An 18,788-nucleotide genomic window follows, 5' to 3' on the forward strand; every position below is an offset into this window, starting at 1 on the left:
GGGTCAAAAGCATGAGGACTTGACCACCATCGGTGGCTTTGAAGAGGGCCAGAAAATGTGGGTGGCTGAGACTGACTCTCAGCTGATAAGCAGCAAGGAAATGGGAAGCTCAGATCTACAACTCCAGGGAACTGAATTCAGATGGCCAAACAGACTCAACCCAGTGAAATAGGTCAGAGAGTAACCAGTCCACCAGATGTCGAGCAGATTTCCCAGAGCCTAAGCCCTGTCTTGGGTCTTGGTGGTCCAGGAAGGAGAGGCTAGGTGGAGGTGGGCCACTTCTGAGCAAACAGCAAAGCTAGGAATGTGGAGAACAGGTCAGCAGGTTGGCAGAAAGGGACTTAGCCAACAGGTGGACTAGGGCCAGCCCAGGAGGACCTCTCAGGTTAGAAAGGGAAGTTGGGACTGAGGATGTTAAACATTGGGGAGACAGCTCAGAAGCTCATGCACCCTGAATCTGGGTACAGGCAAACCTGCGCTGGTGGACTGGAGCTCCAACACCCCTACAGTCCCTCTGTAAATCAACAAATCAACACTGGTTTGTGTACCAGCCTCTTGGGCAGTTGGATCAGCACCTGGTACAGAGCAAACAGTCCATGTGAGCTTTAAAAGTAAATATAAAGACAAAGGCAGGCCCCTGAGAGACTGATCACACCAGGGAAAACAGCAAAGAACAGTGTTCAGTGTACAGAACTGGGTCCAGGCCTGCGGGCATGGGAAAGCCAGCAGAGGGGATGGCAGACAGAAGCCCTCTCTACCTGTGGCTTTGGCACAACCCCAGAAGCAGACTCTGACCTCCCCCAGGAGTAGTGCAGCAGGGGTACATCACATTGTGACAGGCCACCACACAAACCCTTCCTGGATGAGGAGAACCAGGCCCTTGTTTTAAAATATTTTATTTATTTTTTGAGAGAGAGGGAGGAGGAGAGGGAGAGAAACATCAATGTGTGGTTGCCTCTCACACCACCCCCCCCAACGGGGGACCTGGCCTGCAACCCAGGCATGTGCCCTGACTAGGGATCGAACCAGTGACTTTGGTTCGCAGGCCGGCACTCAATCCACTGAGCCATGCCAGCCAGGGCCACTTATTTTAAATGAAGACCCTGAGATGAGAAAACACACTCCAAACTCCCATCTGGCAGGAAGCTGGCAGCAGAGGCCCTGGGGTTGTCTGGCTACAAAAAGACTGGGGAGGATTTCTGAGTGTTCCAAGAGGATCCAGAGGACCTTGCTCTGTGGCAGCCTTCCTGTGGGGCTGCTGCCAGGCCTCTGCCTGCCTTGGGCTTTAGTTTCCCCAGTGTGGTCGTATTAATTGCTCCCACTTCTGGAAATACAAAGTGCTTTCTGTGTATTGATTCATCTAATACTCAGAACAATCCTACATGCTTTTATTAGCCCTTTACATAGTTGGACTGGTACAGGGGTTTTGAATTTTAAATTATTTTTAGCTGACAAATCCCTAATTAATATAGTAAAAGAAAAATCCATATGTAAAATGGACTAAAGCAACTCTGGATAGAAGGAAGGGAATGAGGGCAGAAGGCTGGAGCCTCGCTTGGCTAATATTTTCCCACAACATCTCCCAAGGGATTCTTTGGAATCCATAAGATCTGAACCCTGGGAACTGGCAGGGCTCATTCGGCTGGAAGTCCCTTCCCCAGGACTATCCAACTGCTCCAGGGTAAGATGGAAGCTGGAGAAGTTGTGGGGAGATCTATGAGGGTTAAGACTGTTCACTCCACACCACGCATCCTGAACATCTTGCTGACATTGGCCAAGGGAAAGCCAGCTCCTGGGTCTGGACCAAGGCCCCCATTTCTATCTTGGGAAGCCCTTCTTTGTTACCCCAAAGAGCCCCTGACACAAGATATGTTCCTCTGATGGGTCCCCCATCTGAGCGAACTACTGTTGGCACTCCATACCCACTGCAGGGAATGGAATTGCATGGGACAGGTTGGGGCTGAGAGGCAGAAAGGAGAGCAACAGGGTTCCCCTGAGCATGGGAAGAGTGGAGAAGAGAGGGAGGAGGCCTCCAGGGTCTGCTCTGCTGGCCAGAGGGGTGGTGCTCTACATCACAGACCTGCAGCAACACTGTTGGCCCTTGGAGGCCACTCAGGCTGGCCCCCAATTTAATAACTCAGGAAACTGAGGCCAAGACAGAAGGGGGTGAATTTTCCCAGGTTTCTCAGCTGGTTGAGTGTCAAGACCTGGACTAGAATCCACATTTCTTAAGCTCTGGTTTAGTGCTCTTTTCCTAACCTTGTTCTGCAAGAATCAGACTGGGGCAGGGCCAAATAAGCCAAATGAGGATTAGGGGCATAAAGTCGAGCCCCGAATTTGAGTCCTAACCAGTTGAGTGACCTGGGGCAGGAAGCACCTGCTCTTTCAATGTAGTTTCCTCTACTGCTCCCCCAAATCTTACTTAGCAGCCCTGCAGAGTCTAGCACTTTCCCCCACATCCGCTTCCACATCTGAGGTGAAAGGGGCTGGTACAAGCACAGGTGCCGCCCAGGCGCTCTGCCTAAGGTATTTCGTAGGCAGCCTGAGAACTGTCTGCTAAGCCAGCAAATGAAGTTCAGCCCTGGAAGCCATCTATTGCAGGCAAAGCCCCTCACCTTCCTCCGTGCATTGATTCCCCACACTGGCCTCCTTCCATGAATCAGGGACAAACCCACCGCTTGATTTGCACACACCTTCACACAGGCACACCGCCCCACGCATTCAGTTACCCTCATCCACTCCCTCGGTCACAAACTCCCACACTTCTCTGGCCAACGCGTGATGACTCGCGCCCATGCTGCTACCCCTCTGCCTCTGCAGTACCAGCGCTGGAGCCCCACCGCCGGACACTGAGCGCCTGGGCCGGCAGCCGCGAAGAGTAAGGTACACTAGGTGGGCCGGGCCCCGCCCCCCCGGCTTCCGGTCCGCCTGGGCCCCGCCCCCGCCCGGGCCCCGCCCCTGGGACGCCGAGAGGATGTGAGCTCACTGTTGCCCCGCTGCACCCTGCATAATCAGGAAGCGTTCACGAGCGGTGGCGGCCCGCTGACTGCCAACGGGCCGGCCTGCGGATTCAGGAGCGCGCCAGGCCCCGTGCCGAAGCCGTCCGCCCCCGTCCCTGCTCGCGCCACACGTAGTAACGGCCTTTAAAGTAGGTATGGAGTGAAGGCGGACGGCAGCGGGGGCCGAAGCAGCGCCCGCCTCTGAGACACCGCCGTCAGGGGCCCGCGGGTAGCTGGGAGAGTGAGGGCGGCACGCCACGTGCCGCCGCGCGGTTTGCCGGTCCACGTGACCTCGTGCGCACGTGCCCTAGCTTCTCGGTGCTGCTGGTAGCGAACTCGGCTTGGCCACCGCCTGCCACTACCCACCTAGAAGTGACGCAGGCCTGGTGCGGAAGGCGGCAGGCCTGGGAAGTGTTGGAGACGCAGGCCCCGGTGGGCAAGCAGCGGCTTCACCATGAACCCCAGGGGCCTGTTCCAAGACTTCAACCCGAGTAAGTTTCTCATCTACACCTGCCTGTTGCTCTTCTCGGTGCTGCTGCCCCTCCGCCTGGATGGCATCATCCAGTGGAGCTACTGGGCCGTCTTCGTCCCCATATGGCTGTGGAAGCTCCTTGTCGTCGCAGGTGCCTCGGTGGGTGCGGGCGTTTGGGCCCGAAACCCTCGCTACCGCACCGATGGAGAGACCTGCGTGGAGTTCAAAGCTATGTTGATCGCCGTGGGCATCCATCTGCTGCTGCTCATGTTCGAAGTCCTGGTCTGCGATAGGGTGGAGAGAGGGACTCACTTCTGGTTGCTGGTCTTCATGCCACTCTTCTTCGTTTCCCCCGTGTCCGTGGCTGCCTGCGTGTGGGGCTTTCGACATGATAGGTCACTCGAACTGGAGATCCTGTGCTCCGTCAACATCCTGCAGTTCATCTTCATCGCCCTGAGGCTGGACAGGATTATACACTGGCCGTGGTTGGTGGTGTTCGTACCCCTCTGGATCCTCATGTCATTCCTCTGCCTGGTCGTCCTCTATTACATTGTCTGGTCCCTCCTGTTCCTTAGGTCTCTGGATGTGGTGGCCGAACAGCGGAGAACTCATGTGACCATGGCCATCAGCTGGATCACGATTGTCGTGCCTCTGCTCACTTTTGAGGTTCTGCTTGTTCACAGATTGGATGGCCACAATACATTTTCTTATATCTCCATATTTGTCCCTCTTTGGCTTTCATTAATAACTTTAATGGCCACTACATTTAGGCGAAAAGGGGGCAACCATTGGTGGTTTGGTATTCGCAGAGATTTCTGTCAGTTTCTGCTTGAAATTTTCCCATTTTTAAGAGAATATGGGAACATTTCATATGATCTGCATCATGAAGATAGTGAAGATGCTGAAGAAACATCTGTTCCAGATGCTCCTAAAATTGCTCCAATGTTTGGAAAGAAGGCCAGGGTAGTCATAACCCAGAGCCCTGGAAAATATGTTCCCCCACCACCCAAGTTAAATATTGATATGCCAGATTAAACTTGACTTCGGGAGTGCCCATATGTATTTAGAAATCAGACACACACATCCAAAATCCACCTTATTTTTGCCTTTTTGTATCTGTCCCAAACCTAGAACTGAAAACAGGCTTCAAACACCATCATCTCATGCCTTGTTGGAGTTTGAGATCCAGCAATGATTCATCAGTATTCGCCATAGATGTTTGGGGTTATATGAATATATAGTGGCATGTGTGACGCGTGAGAGAATTTGCTGTCCAGGTGGGTGCCTAAAGAGCTAGTTGGGAGCTGTAAGTTGAATTGTTTTAGTAGGTCCTCAAATGGAATAACTACAGCTAGGATTTGTTTGTTTTTTAAGTGGTACTACAACTATGAAAAATATTGTTATAAAAAGTATTTTTATACACTGCTAGCCTAAAATTGTATTTCAGATTGTGCCTGTTGTGACATAATTGATAGCAAATGTAAAGAAGTCTCTTCCATTTCTTGTTTATAAACCTCATAGTTGTTATTTTTAGTGTTCCTACTGTTAAAATAGTTTTTCTTTGAGCTTTGCTGATTCTGGTCTTTGATAGCCTAATAGAATTTTTCTAAGGCAGTGAATCCATGCATATATGATATTTATATGACTCTTTTAGCAATGTAATATATTATATTGAATTATAGTTCTATGCAGTACAATGTATCATGTTAAAGTATTTTTTTTAAGTTTATATGTGCAGCTACATGTCTATTACAGTTCTTAAAGATTGCGTAAACCGTTCACATGTACCCAGTTTAGGATCAAAGTACTAGGCATAAATATAGAGATTGAAAATCCCAAGGATCTTAATACTCAGGCATTAGATGACTCAGTCTGAACAGTTTTTTTTAAGTTCTTTCTTAGGAGAAGGAGCCACCATCCTTTGGGAACAGGTGACATGCCCCAGTGTGGTGCCAGGCCCTATAGTGACACTTAGCACCTTGAATTTTCCCACACAGGTAGTAATACCTGTTCAGAAACAACTGAAGTAAGCAGCAAGTGGTTTGTGCATTTCTAAGAATATTATAGTATTAGTTGGCCATAATATAAAGTACTACTTGTTATTGGAAAACTTGAGATAGCGGCCTTAAGCAGAAATGGCCAACAGGGTCAGGTAGTATTTTAAGGTCCAAATTTTTTGATATGTCAGCAACAGGAAAATAATAGTTTGGGTATTTTGTTTTGTTTTGACTAAATTTTGTTTAATGTTTCTGTAAATACTGGTGATAGCCAGGGAATCAGAAAGTTAAAAACCAGATTCTGGGAGGGAATGTTCTTCTAAGAACCAATGGAGGTTAAAATAAAAAGGAGTATTAATATTATTACTGGGGAGAAGACAGGAGGGAATTCATTTTTATTACCAACCTAGTAAAAATGATCTAAATTGGTCTCCATCTGAATTATGTAAATAAGTTAGCTGCTGAGGGGGCATGCTAGCAACAAATGGTAGCAATAAAAGCCCACCCTGGGTACCTGAAAGCCTGAGGGTGCTGCAGCTCCATGTAGTCAGCCAAGACTGAGCCAAGGTCACATGCACACGCTGTCCGTTTACACCAGCTGTCAGAACGTGGGAAGCAGGCCTGAACTGCAATGGATATAACATTTTATAAACAAGGGTTCGTTCATTCATTTTCTTGAATATTAATTGAACATCTACCTACTCTGAGCCAGACATAGTGCTAGGAAGTGCAGATACATTGGAGAGCAATTCAGATGTGGCTGCTCACATGCACAAAGTGCAATTAAAAGTGGCAAGAAGATGCCCTGGCAGGTGTGGCTTAGTGGATTGAGCACTGGCCTGTGAATTGAAAGGTCACAGTTTGATTTCCTGTCAAGGCACATGTCTGGTTTGCAGACCAGGTCTCCAGTTTGGGGTGTGGGAGAGGCAGCTGACCAATGTTTCTCTCCCTTTCTTTCTCCCTTCTTTTCCTCTCTCTCAGAAATAAATAAAATTTAAATTAAAAAAAAAAAGTGGCAGGAAGATAGGGCTGATCCCAGCAGCCTACTTGTGGGCTGGGTAACAAGCCAAGAGTAAGGTATGCAAAATGCATGGAAGGATGTTACAGGCCTCTGGGTGACCTTCACCTGGAACTTCAGACTCCCCATCTTTGTTTCTTGGAACCCAGGTCCCCCAATCTCCCCTCCATCCACAAATATCTCAGACACAGACTTATTCTTATGTGACCTTTAACAGTGGAAGAGGAGGTTTCTGGAGGAGTCGATGGGCAGATCTGGGGGCAGGATGGGATCACCAGTACCTCCTGGCCACAGTGTCAGGCTAGGGGCTTGTTAGGACCTGGATAATCTCTCCTAACCTGACCTGCCTTACCTCCTCTACCCCAACGTGGCCTAGTGTTGGAGAGCCCATGCCTGAATGTAAGTACAGGTCATCCCCTGTCAGACCTCTTTCCTGCCTCAAGAAAGTTGTTTAGTCTGCAAATTAGTACAGTCTCAGTGTGCCTGGGGATTTACCTAATTACCATGAACCTCTGACTGTTCACAGTATTTAGCATGTGTCAAATTCTGTAACTAGTTTCTCTTGTATGATGATGTATTAGTCATATTTTGCTGCAAGATAACTTCAGAAGTCTCAGTGGTCCACAATTAACAAACTCTCGCTCTCGGGTCTACAAGTTGGTTGCAGTGGTTACACTATAGGCTGTGGGTCTAATCTAGATCTCCATAGGCATCTGTATTCTATTTTGGGTTCCAGGCGAAGAAGTAGTGTTCCCTGCGGCATGTTCTTTCTCGTAACAGAAGCACAAGAGGTCAAGCCAAATCCTGCAAGCACAAATATAGCACCTGCTCACATGTGATGTGTGTCAAGTGTGCTCGCTCTGTTGGCCAAAGCACAAGGCCAACTCCGACACAGTGGGGTGGGCCAACATATGCCCAAGGAACAGTAATACAGTCTGCACAGATGTTGCAAAATAGTTTTAAAGACAGGAAAGCAATAAAATCTGGTTGGTCATGAATGATTTCTCCCCTCTTAAACAAAATTCTGTGATTGTTGGAAGTTAATTGCTTATTATTGTAATAATCGTTAGAAAGGAATCTGGGGCAGGGGGAGGCCACAGGAAATTTGAGGCAAGATGAGGAAGACTGCATTCAGACCCTTTTGAGAGGCACTACACAGGAGAGTTTCATGACAGTGCTGTCCCCAGTGCTGCTCTGGGGGCTGCAGGATGCCTTGAAAAGGTCAAGCCTGGGCATCTGGGCAGGAGGCTCTGGGAAACAAGGAAGAAGCAGTCTATAGACAGGCCTGGGCAGCACACTAGATAAGGGAGGAGGCAGGTCTTCCCAGCCAGCCCCCCTCAGTGGTCTGGATGGCATATGACACGCCCAACTTAGTAAACTGTCAGAAAGATGCAAGTGGCTTACAGCCTGACAGGAAGGCTGGGGTCCAGCTCAATGAGCACACGGACTGAGAAGTTGTGTAGCCAGAAAGCCAGACAAGGTCATACCTTGGGGACCACTGGTGGGGTTGCATGACACTGCCACATAAATAGTAAGTTCCATGAGTGTCATCCCTACTGCCATTTATACCTCTGTTGTCTCTACCATGAGCCGGAGATTAAAGTATTACCAGGAAGGAGGATATGATTGGGAGACCTCAGGAATGCATTCATTCTGCAGCTTCCGGAGTGTGAGAGGAGATTATCTTGTTTTTTTAGCTCGAGGAGGAGGACGCAGGACTCTGCCAGAACGCACTCATAGAGGATTTGCCCAAAAAGGAAGTGTGTTCAGGTGCTGGATAACCAAAGAAAATGACAGAAATATGTTACACCAAGTCCCTTGGCTGCCTGACGTACATCCTTCCCATACTACACAACAGAAATTCTCTCCATCAGGCATCCAACGACTAGCCTCACAACTGAACAGTGGCTTGCCCCTTCCCAAAGGGGGAAGGGAGACAGTCCTGAACTGCTTCATCAACTACATCCAACTCTTAATCTAGGACATTTGGAGCTGTCTCTTCCTCCTCTAGTTTTGTCATGGTTCTCTCCATATATTCTAGAATGTGTGACTTAAAGCAAACTACTAGAGTAGGCCTCCAAAGTGCAGTCCACAAACTCTTGGAGTCCTCAAAGCCCTTCTCCACCTGCACTTCTGGCGGAAGCCAACTCTCTTTGTATTCTTTAACCAAGACAACTTACTGCAACAGATTGAATGCACAAGCAGATAAGAGAATGCAACTGCTGTCTTATTAAGCCAGACGTTAAAGCTTTGCAAAGATGCAAAACTGACGTCACTCTTCTATTCACTAGTTTGTTTCTTTGGGGGGAAAATATGGTTATTTTCAATTTTATAAAAATGAATATGTAATGGATGTATTGTTTTTTTAAATGAATTAATACATTTTTAAAAGCTATTGGCTTTAACTTCTACCATGGGAGACATTGCTATAATTCATGTAAACAGAAGCTCATTGAGGTCTACAACAATTATTAAGAGTTAAAGAGGTCCTGCTGCCCTATATTATAGTGGGGGGAAAGAGGAAAGAAAATTAGAATTTGGTGAAATATATTAAAATCCATATGACATACCAGGAAAGAAAAAAATGATAGACCACTATCCTTATTGTAACAGATCATGGAATATCTTTGTCTTCTGAGAGAAGAGGACACTCCATTGTCCTCCACCAGCACCTTTGTTGGGTGGGTTATTTAACCCAGTGGGGTATCTCACACACCTTCCTTCCTGGGGCCCTGAGGAAAAGGCCCTGGGGCCTTTTCTGGTCCTGCTGGTGTCTGTCTCTCACTTAATTTCAACTAGAACTTAGAGGGGCCTAGGGGCCTCCTGGATTCTGGCCCTGCGTCCCTTCATTTTGCGGCAGCAACACTATTTTCCCAAGACAGCCCTTCAAAAGGGGTGGTGGTGCTGGCTAGCTGACTGGTCCTGACTACCAAGAGAAAATAGGGATGGACAGTCACTCCCCCCAGAGCCCACAGGCCACCCTCAGTCTGTGTTTTCAGGATGTCTTGTTTGCTAAATAGTTTCACAAAAGGGCAGGGCAGGGAAGGGGAAGTGGTTTTAAAACCTCTCCACAACAGCTCAGAGCTCTGTGGCTCCCCTCTGGCTCCCCTCTACTTCCCTGCCCAGGCCCTCTGCTTCTGCTCCTCCCCTGTGTGTATCACTCTCCTCTAACCCTGTGCCCAGTGCTCAGCAACAGCCAGACATTTATGGGTTTCATGCTTTCCCCCGGGAAATCAGCAACACTCTTGTGCAGAATCTGAGATCACGTGGTCCCTCACATTTCTTGTCCCATGCCAAACCCTGCCCTCCTGGACAAGGGCCAGCCCATACTCCCCAGCGTCACCAGCTTTCTGCAGGCCTCACCTTGGCCTCAGCAGCTCTCTAGGGGTCATACATGGCTGAAGCCCCTCCCCTCTCCGCCACTGGCTTTTGACCTGGTCTTAACGGGCTTTAATGAAAGGCATCAAGTAGAGTGGAAAGTCGGACTCCTCCACCAGTCTGAGTGAGACATTTTCAGGAAGCCAGTTCCTCTTCCCTCCCCCGCAACCCATACCCACACTAGACAACCAGCCACCAATGAGAACAAAGTCTGGGCCCCCCTCCTCCCCCTTTGTGACAATAGCCCCAGGGCAGTGCTGATACCCAGATAGGGCTGCCCTGACCTGTTTCTCTAAACCCTGATCTCCCACTTTCCAGAAAATTTAATGACAGGACTCCCTGGTGGTGGTGGTGGTGGTGGTGTGTGTGGGCGTGGTGTGGAGGGGTGCTGTTCTGGTTGCTAAATATTTTGAACATCATTTAAGGCCCTTTCTCAAGGCCTGGCTTGCCCTTCTCTCCATTTCAGCTCTGCTTAGTCTCCCACTTCGTCCTTGGTACCAGACCAGCTCTTGTCCCCTTGGACAGGACACCTGAGCCTGGTCTGGCTTACCCTGAGGACCAGGCCAGACTTTGCCCTACCCAGAGGTGCATGCTGTGACAAGGGCTCTAAACATGTCAGGCACCCTCCCAAGAACTGGCAGATCAAGGCTCTGGCCACCTTGACCCAAGCCCCAGCCTTGGGTGGCCAAACAGGATTGGAACATCCAGTCTGGAATCATCTATCCAACAGCCATTATCTTCCCAAGAAGCTTCAGGCAGAAGTCATGAGTGGGAGACAGGGCCTTGCCTGAGATGTCACCTTGCTTGAGGAGCCTTGCAGGCTACCCAGTGCTCTACTGGTGGCCTGTGCCAGCCCTGGGGATCTGAGGAAGGGAAAGGCCCAAAAGGAAGAAGGTGCAGACCCCTTCCTCAGGAGTTCGTGCCCACACACCACAAGGTGACAGTCAGCCACGTGCCAAAAACATACTGTCAGTCAGCTTAGGCTGCCATAACAAAATACCATAACCTGGGTATGGTATTTAGTTACCATACACATTTATTTTTCAGTTTGGGAGGCTGGAAGGCCAAGGTCAGTGTGCCAGCATGGTCAGATTCTGGTGAGAGCTCTCTTTCTGGCTTGCAGGCCACCTCTCACTGTATCCCCACAGGCAGAGAGAGAGAGAGAGAGAGAGAGAGAGAGAGAGAGAGAGAGAGAGGAAGAAAGCTCTCTGTGTCTCTTCTTATAAGGGCACTAATTCCATCAGGGGAGCCCCACCTTCATGACGTCATCTAAAACTAATTACCTACCTTCCAAAGACCCTATTTCCAACTACTATCACGTTTGGAGGTAGGACTTCAATTTATTAATTTGAGGGGGGCGGAATTCACCCCATTGTGCATATGAAGCACAGACGGCCCAAAGGCAAGGAACAAGCCTCACATTCACTCAGCTCACATTTTCTGAGCTCCTACTCTGTACCAAGGGCAGTGGTGGTACCCAGATGTGAGATAACAGAAAACACATATATTGGTCACTGCTCCAAGCTTCTGGCACAGGCTCCTAAATCCCTTGTAGATTCCTAAGTGATAAGAGTACATCTCTTGTTCAATAATGTGACTCTGGGTGGGACACTGAATGGGGCTCATCACCAGAAAGACCAAACTACAGTTAGAAGCTTAGAATGTTCAGTCCCTGCTCCCATCCTCTTGAGACAGAAGAGAGGCTGGAAATGGAGCTAATTATTGACAATGCCTACATGAGGAAGCCTCCATGAAATCCCAGTAGTGCAGGGTTCAGAGAGCTTCCAGGCTGGTGAACACATCCACAACAGGACAGTGATGCACCCCTGCTCCACAGGGACAGAAGTTCCAGGACTCAGAACCCTCCCAGACCTGATGCTATGCATCTCTTCAACTGGACCTTCATGTGTATCCTTTATCACATTCTTTAATAAACTGGTAAACATGTTTCCCTGAGTTCTGTGGGCCGCTCTAGTAAATTAATTGAACCCAAAGAGGGGGTCATTGGAACCTGCCATCTATAGCCGATTAACCAGAAGCACAGATAATAACATGGACTTGCGAGTGGCATCTGACGTGAGACTGAGACCTTACCCAGTGGGATCCGGTGCTGTCTGTGGGTAGATGGTGTGAGAATTGAGTTGAATTGTAGGACACCCAGCAGCTTTCACAGAGAATTGCTTAATGTGGGGAAAAACCTTCACAGTTTTGGTGACCAGAAGTGTCAGAGTGAAGTATTCTGTGTGAGTAGTAAAGGAGACTCACAGAAAAGAAAGACAAAGGGAGACAGAAGTGAGTTTCTATTATACAAGTAGGCTCACCACAAATTGAGAGGTGGCCACTCAGAACTTCCCGTTTATCCCCACAGCACCCAGGCCTGAGAGCTGATACAGACACAGTGATACAGATGCTGGGGAGAGCAGGAAGGGATGACCTGAAACCCAGCAGGCCTCAGGGGGCTGTCACAGGAGGAAGGGGGACTGGTGCTCAAGTATGAGCCGGGCCAGCCTGATCAAAATGTGGAGGTGTCTCAGCATAGGCAGGTCTGAGGCCATGCAGAGAAAGAGGAAAGATCTGTCAGGAAGCCTTGAAGATAATTAGTAGTGACTTAAACAGTAAGTTATGTCATAAGAAATCCAGAGGCAGAATGATCATTGAACAGAGTCCCCTGATCAACGATTCACCAAGGAAGGCAGCCTTCTGTGATTCTGCTGTGATATTCTCATCCTCAGCTGCTGGTGAGATCTGCCTCCAGAGACCCCAGACACAGCTGCAGGTGTCACATACAGACCATTCCAGGTGACATACAGGTGATGGCCGGTGCAGAGGAGCAGTAGTTCCCCTGTTTGTGTCTTTTGATCTAGGAAGAAAACCTTTCCCAGAGGCTCCTCTCTCATTCTGTCAGGGGGGAGTGGGACACAGACTGAGGCACCAGCAAGGGCGTGCTGCCGTGAGCCCATGCTAACAGGCTGGGGAGGACTGCGAGGCCCCTGAGCCATGACGTGAAGCTGGGGAACAAGAAAACTGGGCCAGCAGGCAGGGGAGGGCCACTCAGGGTCCTTCCATGGTCCTTGGGAGGGATCCAGGGTTGGGAGAGGGCAGGAGCCAGGGAATGGAAGCAGGTAGCTGATCAAGACTGGCCTCGTGGGCAGAATGTTGAACTTTAGTATCCAAAGGCCATGGAAACTGCCAAAAAATTTAAGCAGATTTATGTTTTAAAAGGTCATTCTGCCACAACAAAAAAAAAAAAATTGGAAAGAATCTAAATGCCCAAGAATTGGGTATTAGTTAAATATATTATACATTCAGAGGCCAGAATATTAAATTGCTATTTCTTAAAGAGATGTTTTACAAAGAATTTTCAGAGTTTAAGAAAATTCAATATGGTACTAAGTTGGAGGTGGGCAGGGAAGGAAATGCTGGAAACCAACAATTTTTAAAACATTCATAGGAAACATACTGGAAGGAAATAAAACACTGGTCCAGGCACTTTATTGTTTTACTTTTCTGTACAACGAGTGCATCTAACTTGAATATTCAGAAAGGTGAGGAATTTTGAATCTTGACAAAGCACAGTTGTTCCAGGGACAGTGAGTAAAGGAGAAAGGGAAAGGTATGAGAGACATTTTTTGTGAAGATCTGATAAAAGCTTGGGAGGTGGGAGGAAAAATGAGGAACTTAGGGCAGGCTGAGTTTGAGATGTGATCCAAAGGGTGAGGTGGGGAAACAATTCAGGAATACTTCCTAGTGGGGGAGGTGAAGCTGTTTTCAATCAGAGACTACCACATGGAGGGTGGAGGGCAGCAGCAGCCCCCACCAAGACCCCCAGACCCTGGGTCCTGTCTCAGGCTTCCCTTCTGTTCCCTCACCAGCCTTCCTTCCTCTGACCAAAAATAGCCACCAAGTCACCTGTGTCATACCTGAGGCAGCTGGCCAGCCCATGCAGCCTGCATTCAGTATCTCAGAGAGGCTCTCCTCTCTGTGAGGAAGAAGCCTGCAATTTTGAAGCCCGCCATTCTAAATGAAAGCCCGCCAGGAAGCAATTCACCTTCCTCTCCCCACCCCTAGATGCCCTAGACTCAGGCGGCTATCAGGAGGTTGAAAATGGGCCAATCAGAAACCTGCTAGCCAAATAAGGAGGCAATTTAGCCTATCCTATGCTGTTTCTGCATTCCAAGCCACAGAAGTCCTTAAAACTCACCCCGCCCTGACCTTGGAGTCTGGCATCTGACTCCAAGACCCACCATGTGGCATACTCAATAAATCATCTTGTTCAACATTTGGCTACTGGCCTTCTCTACCTCTGCTGACCCCCCAAAACCTAACACTATCCACCTCATTACTTCCAAGACCCTGAGCCCACCCTGAAAGCCCCAGATTCTCACAAGCGCTGCTGGTGTTGGCCACACCCCAAAACACACTGCTTCTGAGTCCTTGAAGCAGGTTTGTTTAGGCTCTGGAGAAAGTGGCAGAGATGGTTATCAGCCCTTTCTGAGAGTCAGAAAGAGTGAAGTCTGGTGCAGACTAGCTTGTGCCCTTCCATTCACTTTGGCATTTGGAAATCACACAGGTGTGGCTATCAGAACTCATCTCCACCATTCCAGAGCCAAACAAAGGTCTTGGAAGAGCTCTGGTCAGGAGCAGGAGCGCAGGGCTTAGCTTCCCCCCAGATCTGTTGACCCAAGACAGGCCACTGACCTGCCTGAGCCTTGGGGACATAGATGAAAGAGTACCCATCTACTTATAGAGAAGTTTTATGGGACTTGATTTGAGTCAAAATTTTGAGAATATGCCTGATTGCAAGATCTCAGTGGACTGAGAAAATGCTCCAGAGAATGTCAGTTTTTCAGTTTATTTTATACATTTAGACTCAAAAGAGAAATGTAAGGAAGGTACATAAAATACATTGGTGATAGAGTAAGGAAGTGGGAGAGAGCAAAGTGAAGAAATCTCTGGGATTTGATAAAAAGCAAAATGGAAACAAAATGGTGGCCTAGACAGACAAGGCTCACCTCTTTGCACAAACACATCAAAATTACAACTAAAATTTAGAACAATCGTCAACCAGAACCATCAGAAATCCAGCTGAATGGAAGTATGACAACTATGGAATTAAAGAAACCACATCCATCCAGACAGGTAGGTGGGGCACAGACACGGAATGGGTTGGTTTCTCACCCGCATGTGGTAGATAAAAATTCAGGAGGGATATTTCAGGAGTGAAGAGTCCTAGCCCCACACCAGACCCCCCAGACGAGGCTTCCAGTGCTAGGAAGATAAGTTCTCACAACTTCTGGCAGCAAAAACCAGTGGGGATTGAGTCAGTGGAGGAGGCTGCTGGAACCCCAAGCAGTCCCTCTTAAAGAACCCACACACAGACTCACCTACTCAGACACACTCCCTCTGAGCTCCAGCACTGGGGTAGCACTTGAAAGGCACCAGTGGTATACAGGGAGGAAGTGAAGTATCTGGCATCAAGGCCAGCAGAAGCCATTGTCTCTTTTCTAAACCCTCTGCCTACAGAGCTGGCAGACTGGTGCCATATCTGAGACTCCATCAACCTGGCTAACATTGTTTGACCCACCATTGAGATCCCCAGAGACTCCGCCCCACCCAATTTAAGGGCCCACCCAAGCTGCTTTTCCATATGAATGACTAGCTCTTGTTTCACAACTTCCTAGATCTTATCAAACAAGCAACAGCTGGTCTCAGTGAGCTCCAAGGTCCGCACTACCAGCAGACAAGCTCAGCACTACCAGCAGACAGCTTAGATTCACAGCTTGGCTGTGCCTGGGAATCTCCAATCCCAGTACAAGTAGAAGCCATCTCAGATTGTTTTATAGTTCAGGCAGGGTGCCCAGGGCACAATACAGGGAGGGGTTGATCATGGACTTCACCACCAGGAAACCCCAGGACCAGCCCACCGAGTGGGCAGCTGCAGACCACATCAGAGTACCAGCACCCTGCCTATACACAGCTGGTCCTCCACAGAGGGTGCATGTTGGTGGTCAGGGGTCACAGCCAGTTCTTGCAGTTGACTGGCCTTGGTAAATTCCTCCAATTGATTTGCCAACAGCAACTAGGCTCAGCTACAAGAGGAGAGTGTACTCAGCCCACACAAAGGGTGAACCTTGAGTACCCAGCTAGGGTATGGGGGAAATTGTGCCACTGGGCCCTATAGGACATCTACTAATTTGGACCACTCTACGAAGATCCAGAGTCAAAGCAGCTCTACCCAATGGACAGAAAAAAAACACAGGAAGGTTGTCAAATTGAGGAGGCAAAGAAATATGGCCCAAATGAAAGAACAGATCAAAACTCCAGAAAAAGAACTAAAAGAAATGGAGATAGCCAACCAATCAGATACACAGTTAAAAACACTGGTGATCAGGATGCTCAGAGAAATGATTGAGTATGGCCACAAAATGAAGTAGTGAAGGTTATACCAAGTGAAATAAAGAAAAATATACAGGGAAGCAACAAGATGGGAGGAAAGCCAGTATTCAAATAAAAAATTTGGGACAAAAGAAAGAAATAAAATTCAACGAGAACAGAAAGAAGAAATAAGAATTGAAAAATAACAAGGAGAGGATTGGGAACCTCTGGGACAACTTTAAACATGCTAACTTATGACTCATAAGAATGCCAGAAGGAGAAGAGGAAGAGCAAGAGCAAGAAATTGAAACCTTATTTGAAAAAATAATGAAAGAAAACTTCCCTAATTTGGTGAAAGAAATAGACACACAAGTCCAGGAAGCACAGAGTTCCAAACAAGTTGGACCCAAAGAGGAACACATCAAGACACATAATAATTAAAATGTCAAAGCCTAAAGATAAAGAGAGAATCTTAAAAGCAGCAAGAGAAAAGCATAGAGTTACCTACAAAGGGGTTTCTATAAGACTATCAGCTGATTTCTCAAAAGAAACTTTGCAGGCAAGAAGGAACTGGCAAGAAGTATTCAAAGTAATGAAAGGCAAGGACCTATGACCAAGATTACTCTTAAAGCAAAGCTATCATTTAAAATGGGAGGGCAGATAAAGTGCTTCCCAGACAAGGTAAAGCTAAAGGCGTTCATCATCACCAAGCCATTATTATACAAAATGTTAAAGAGACTCATTTAAGAAAAAGAAGATCAATATTATGAACATTAAAACAACAAACTCACAACTAAAAGTAAATACAAAAACAAACCAAACAACCAGAACAGGAACAGAATCATAGGTATGGAGATCATTTGGAGGGTTATCAGCTGGGAGGGGGAAGGGGTAAAATGGGGAAATAGTACAGGGATTAAGAAGCATGATTGGTAGGTACAAAATAGAGAGCGGGGTGTTAAGAATAGTATAGGAAAAGGTGAAGCCAAAGAACTTACATGCAGGACCCATGGACATGAACTAAAGGTTGAGGGCAGGGGTTGCTGGAAGGGGGGGGATATAGGGCAGAGAGGGGCAAAAGAAAAAAATTAGGACAACTGTAACAGCATAATCAATAAAATATACTTAGCCCTGGCTGGTGTGGCTCAGTGGATTGAGTGCTGACCTGTGAACCAAAGGGTTGCTGGTTTGATTCCCTGTCAGGGCACATGCCTGGATAACAGGCCAGGTCCCCAATTGGGGGTGTGCTAGAGGCAACCACACATTGATGTTTCTCCCCCTCTCGTTCTCCCTCCTTTTCCCACTCTCTAAAAATTAATAAATAGAATCTTTATATACATATATATAAATCTATATATATAAATCTTTATATATATATACACTTAAAAATAAAAAGAATTTAAAAAATAAAGTTAGATAAAAAGCAAAATGGAGAAATGCATACTTCTTTTCTTTTACATTGGTGGGGACAGAATAGTTCATAACAAACATTTACAGCACATAGAGATAGGATACAGGGAACAAGATAACAACCAGGGGTTCTGTGGTCTAATACTTTAATGTTCCTGTACTCTGATGCCAGTGCTTGTGCCTCCAAGGGGTCTAAAAAAGAAAACTACTCTGCTCTTTCAAAGGTATGTTATCCCAGAAGTACAAAAAACAATGGACAGAACTCACTTAATGTAAAGACTGACCTTCGCAAAGCAAGCTGTAGGCCTGGGATGTGATTACCCATCATGACCTTACCAATTAGGAATTTGCGATCAAACCATCTCGTGTGGTTATTTTCAGTCACTGACATTGTCAGACCTGCCACAAAACCCCCCTGAGCTTGTCAGGTTTACTCCATAGCCATTTTTTTCATTCAGGATCAACTTTGTAAGATCACCACAGTGGCCACCACTGTGGGCAGTAAGCCAGCCACCTCAGTGTTGGGGGCTGGGAACCCTGGTGAGCTCCCAATCAGGCACTCCCACGGGCATACCCTCCAGCCCACAGGTGTCCCCTCTAGCTGGCTGACCCTTCGCCTGCAGGTGCACACACGTGGCTGACTGTGGCCTAGGCCATGACCTCCCAGGCTCTCACTCACTCTCCTCTTCCCGCTGGAGTGTCGGCTGGCCCTGCCTTTGTTCACGTATATACGCCACTGTGCCTGGAGCCCAGCAGTTGTTCAACAATTCTTGAGTGAGAGAAGGAAACTTTTGGTGTGAACACCACCCTGGAGAGCCGGGTGACTCACTGACAGACCCCCAAAGCCTGGTTACCAGGACAAGAAACAGAGGCACAGCCAAAGGCAGCTCACATTTGATGTGAGCATATTAGTATTTTGTGGTGGCCATAACAAAGTACCCAAACTGGGTGTCTTAAAACAGAGACTTATTCTTTCACAGTTCTGGAAGCTAGAAGTCCAAAGTCAAGGTGTAGATAGAGCCATGCTTCCTCTGAAGGCTCCAGGGAAGAATTTTCCTCACCTTTCTTCTAACTCCAAGTGGCTTCTGGCAATCATTCACATTCTGCAGCTTTTAGATGCTTTTCTCCAATTTCTGTTT

General features: G+C 47.7%; 2 protein-coding genes across 4 annotated transcripts in view; one reads left to right on the plus strand and one right to left on the minus strand.

The window, feature by feature from the left end:
• RALB (RAS like proto-oncogene B) overlaps positions 1-2,863 on the minus strand; it is a 96,430-nt gene extending 93,567 nt beyond the window's left edge. The window contains exon 1 of one of the 2 annotated variants that reach the window (XM_090279312.1): positions 2,730-2,863. Coding sequence is in view for 1 of the 2 variants with exons in the window: in XM_090279293.1 (XP_090135419.1) it covers positions 2,616-2,656 (41 nt within the window). In the remaining variant the exon portion in view is untranslated. Of the gene's footprint in view, positions 1-2,615; positions 2,680-2,729 lie in introns of those variants that run through there. The other variant, XM_090279293.1, reaches the window with a different exon arrangement.
• Positions 2,864-3,418: 555 nt separating this feature from the next.
• TMEM185B (transmembrane protein 185B) lies at positions 3,419-5,168 on the plus strand. Of its 2 annotated transcripts, XM_090279286.1 has the most exons (2): positions 3,419-3,956; positions 4,047-5,168. In XM_090279286.1, the coding sequence occupies exons 1-2, from the start codon at positions 3,454-3,456 to the stop codon at positions 4,504-4,506; spliced, it is 963 nt and encodes a 320-aa protein (XP_090135412.1). In that variant the 5' UTR covers positions 3,419-3,453; the 3' UTR covers positions 4,507-5,168. The 2 variants fall into 2 exon arrangements, with proteins under 2 accessions (XP_090135412.1, XP_090135403.1); XM_090279277.1 differs by having other exon boundaries at positions 3,419-5,168.
• The last annotated feature ends 13,620 nt before the right edge of the window (positions 5,169-18,788 follow it).

Source organism: Furipterus horrens, unplaced genomic scaffold (assembly GCF_987537825.1).
Source record: "Furipterus horrens unplaced genomic scaffold, mFurHor1.1.pri manual_scaffold_1, whole genome shotgun sequence".
Taxonomy (NCBI): domain Eukaryota; kingdom Metazoa; phylum Chordata; class Mammalia; order Chiroptera; family Furipteridae; genus Furipterus; species Furipterus horrens.

Bases quoted from the DNA above. Each gene is read 5' to 3' on its own strand.
- TMEM185B (XM_090279277.1), top strand. From the start codon at position 3,454: ATGAACCCCAGGGGCCTGTTCCAAGACTTCAACCCGAGTAAGTTTCTC.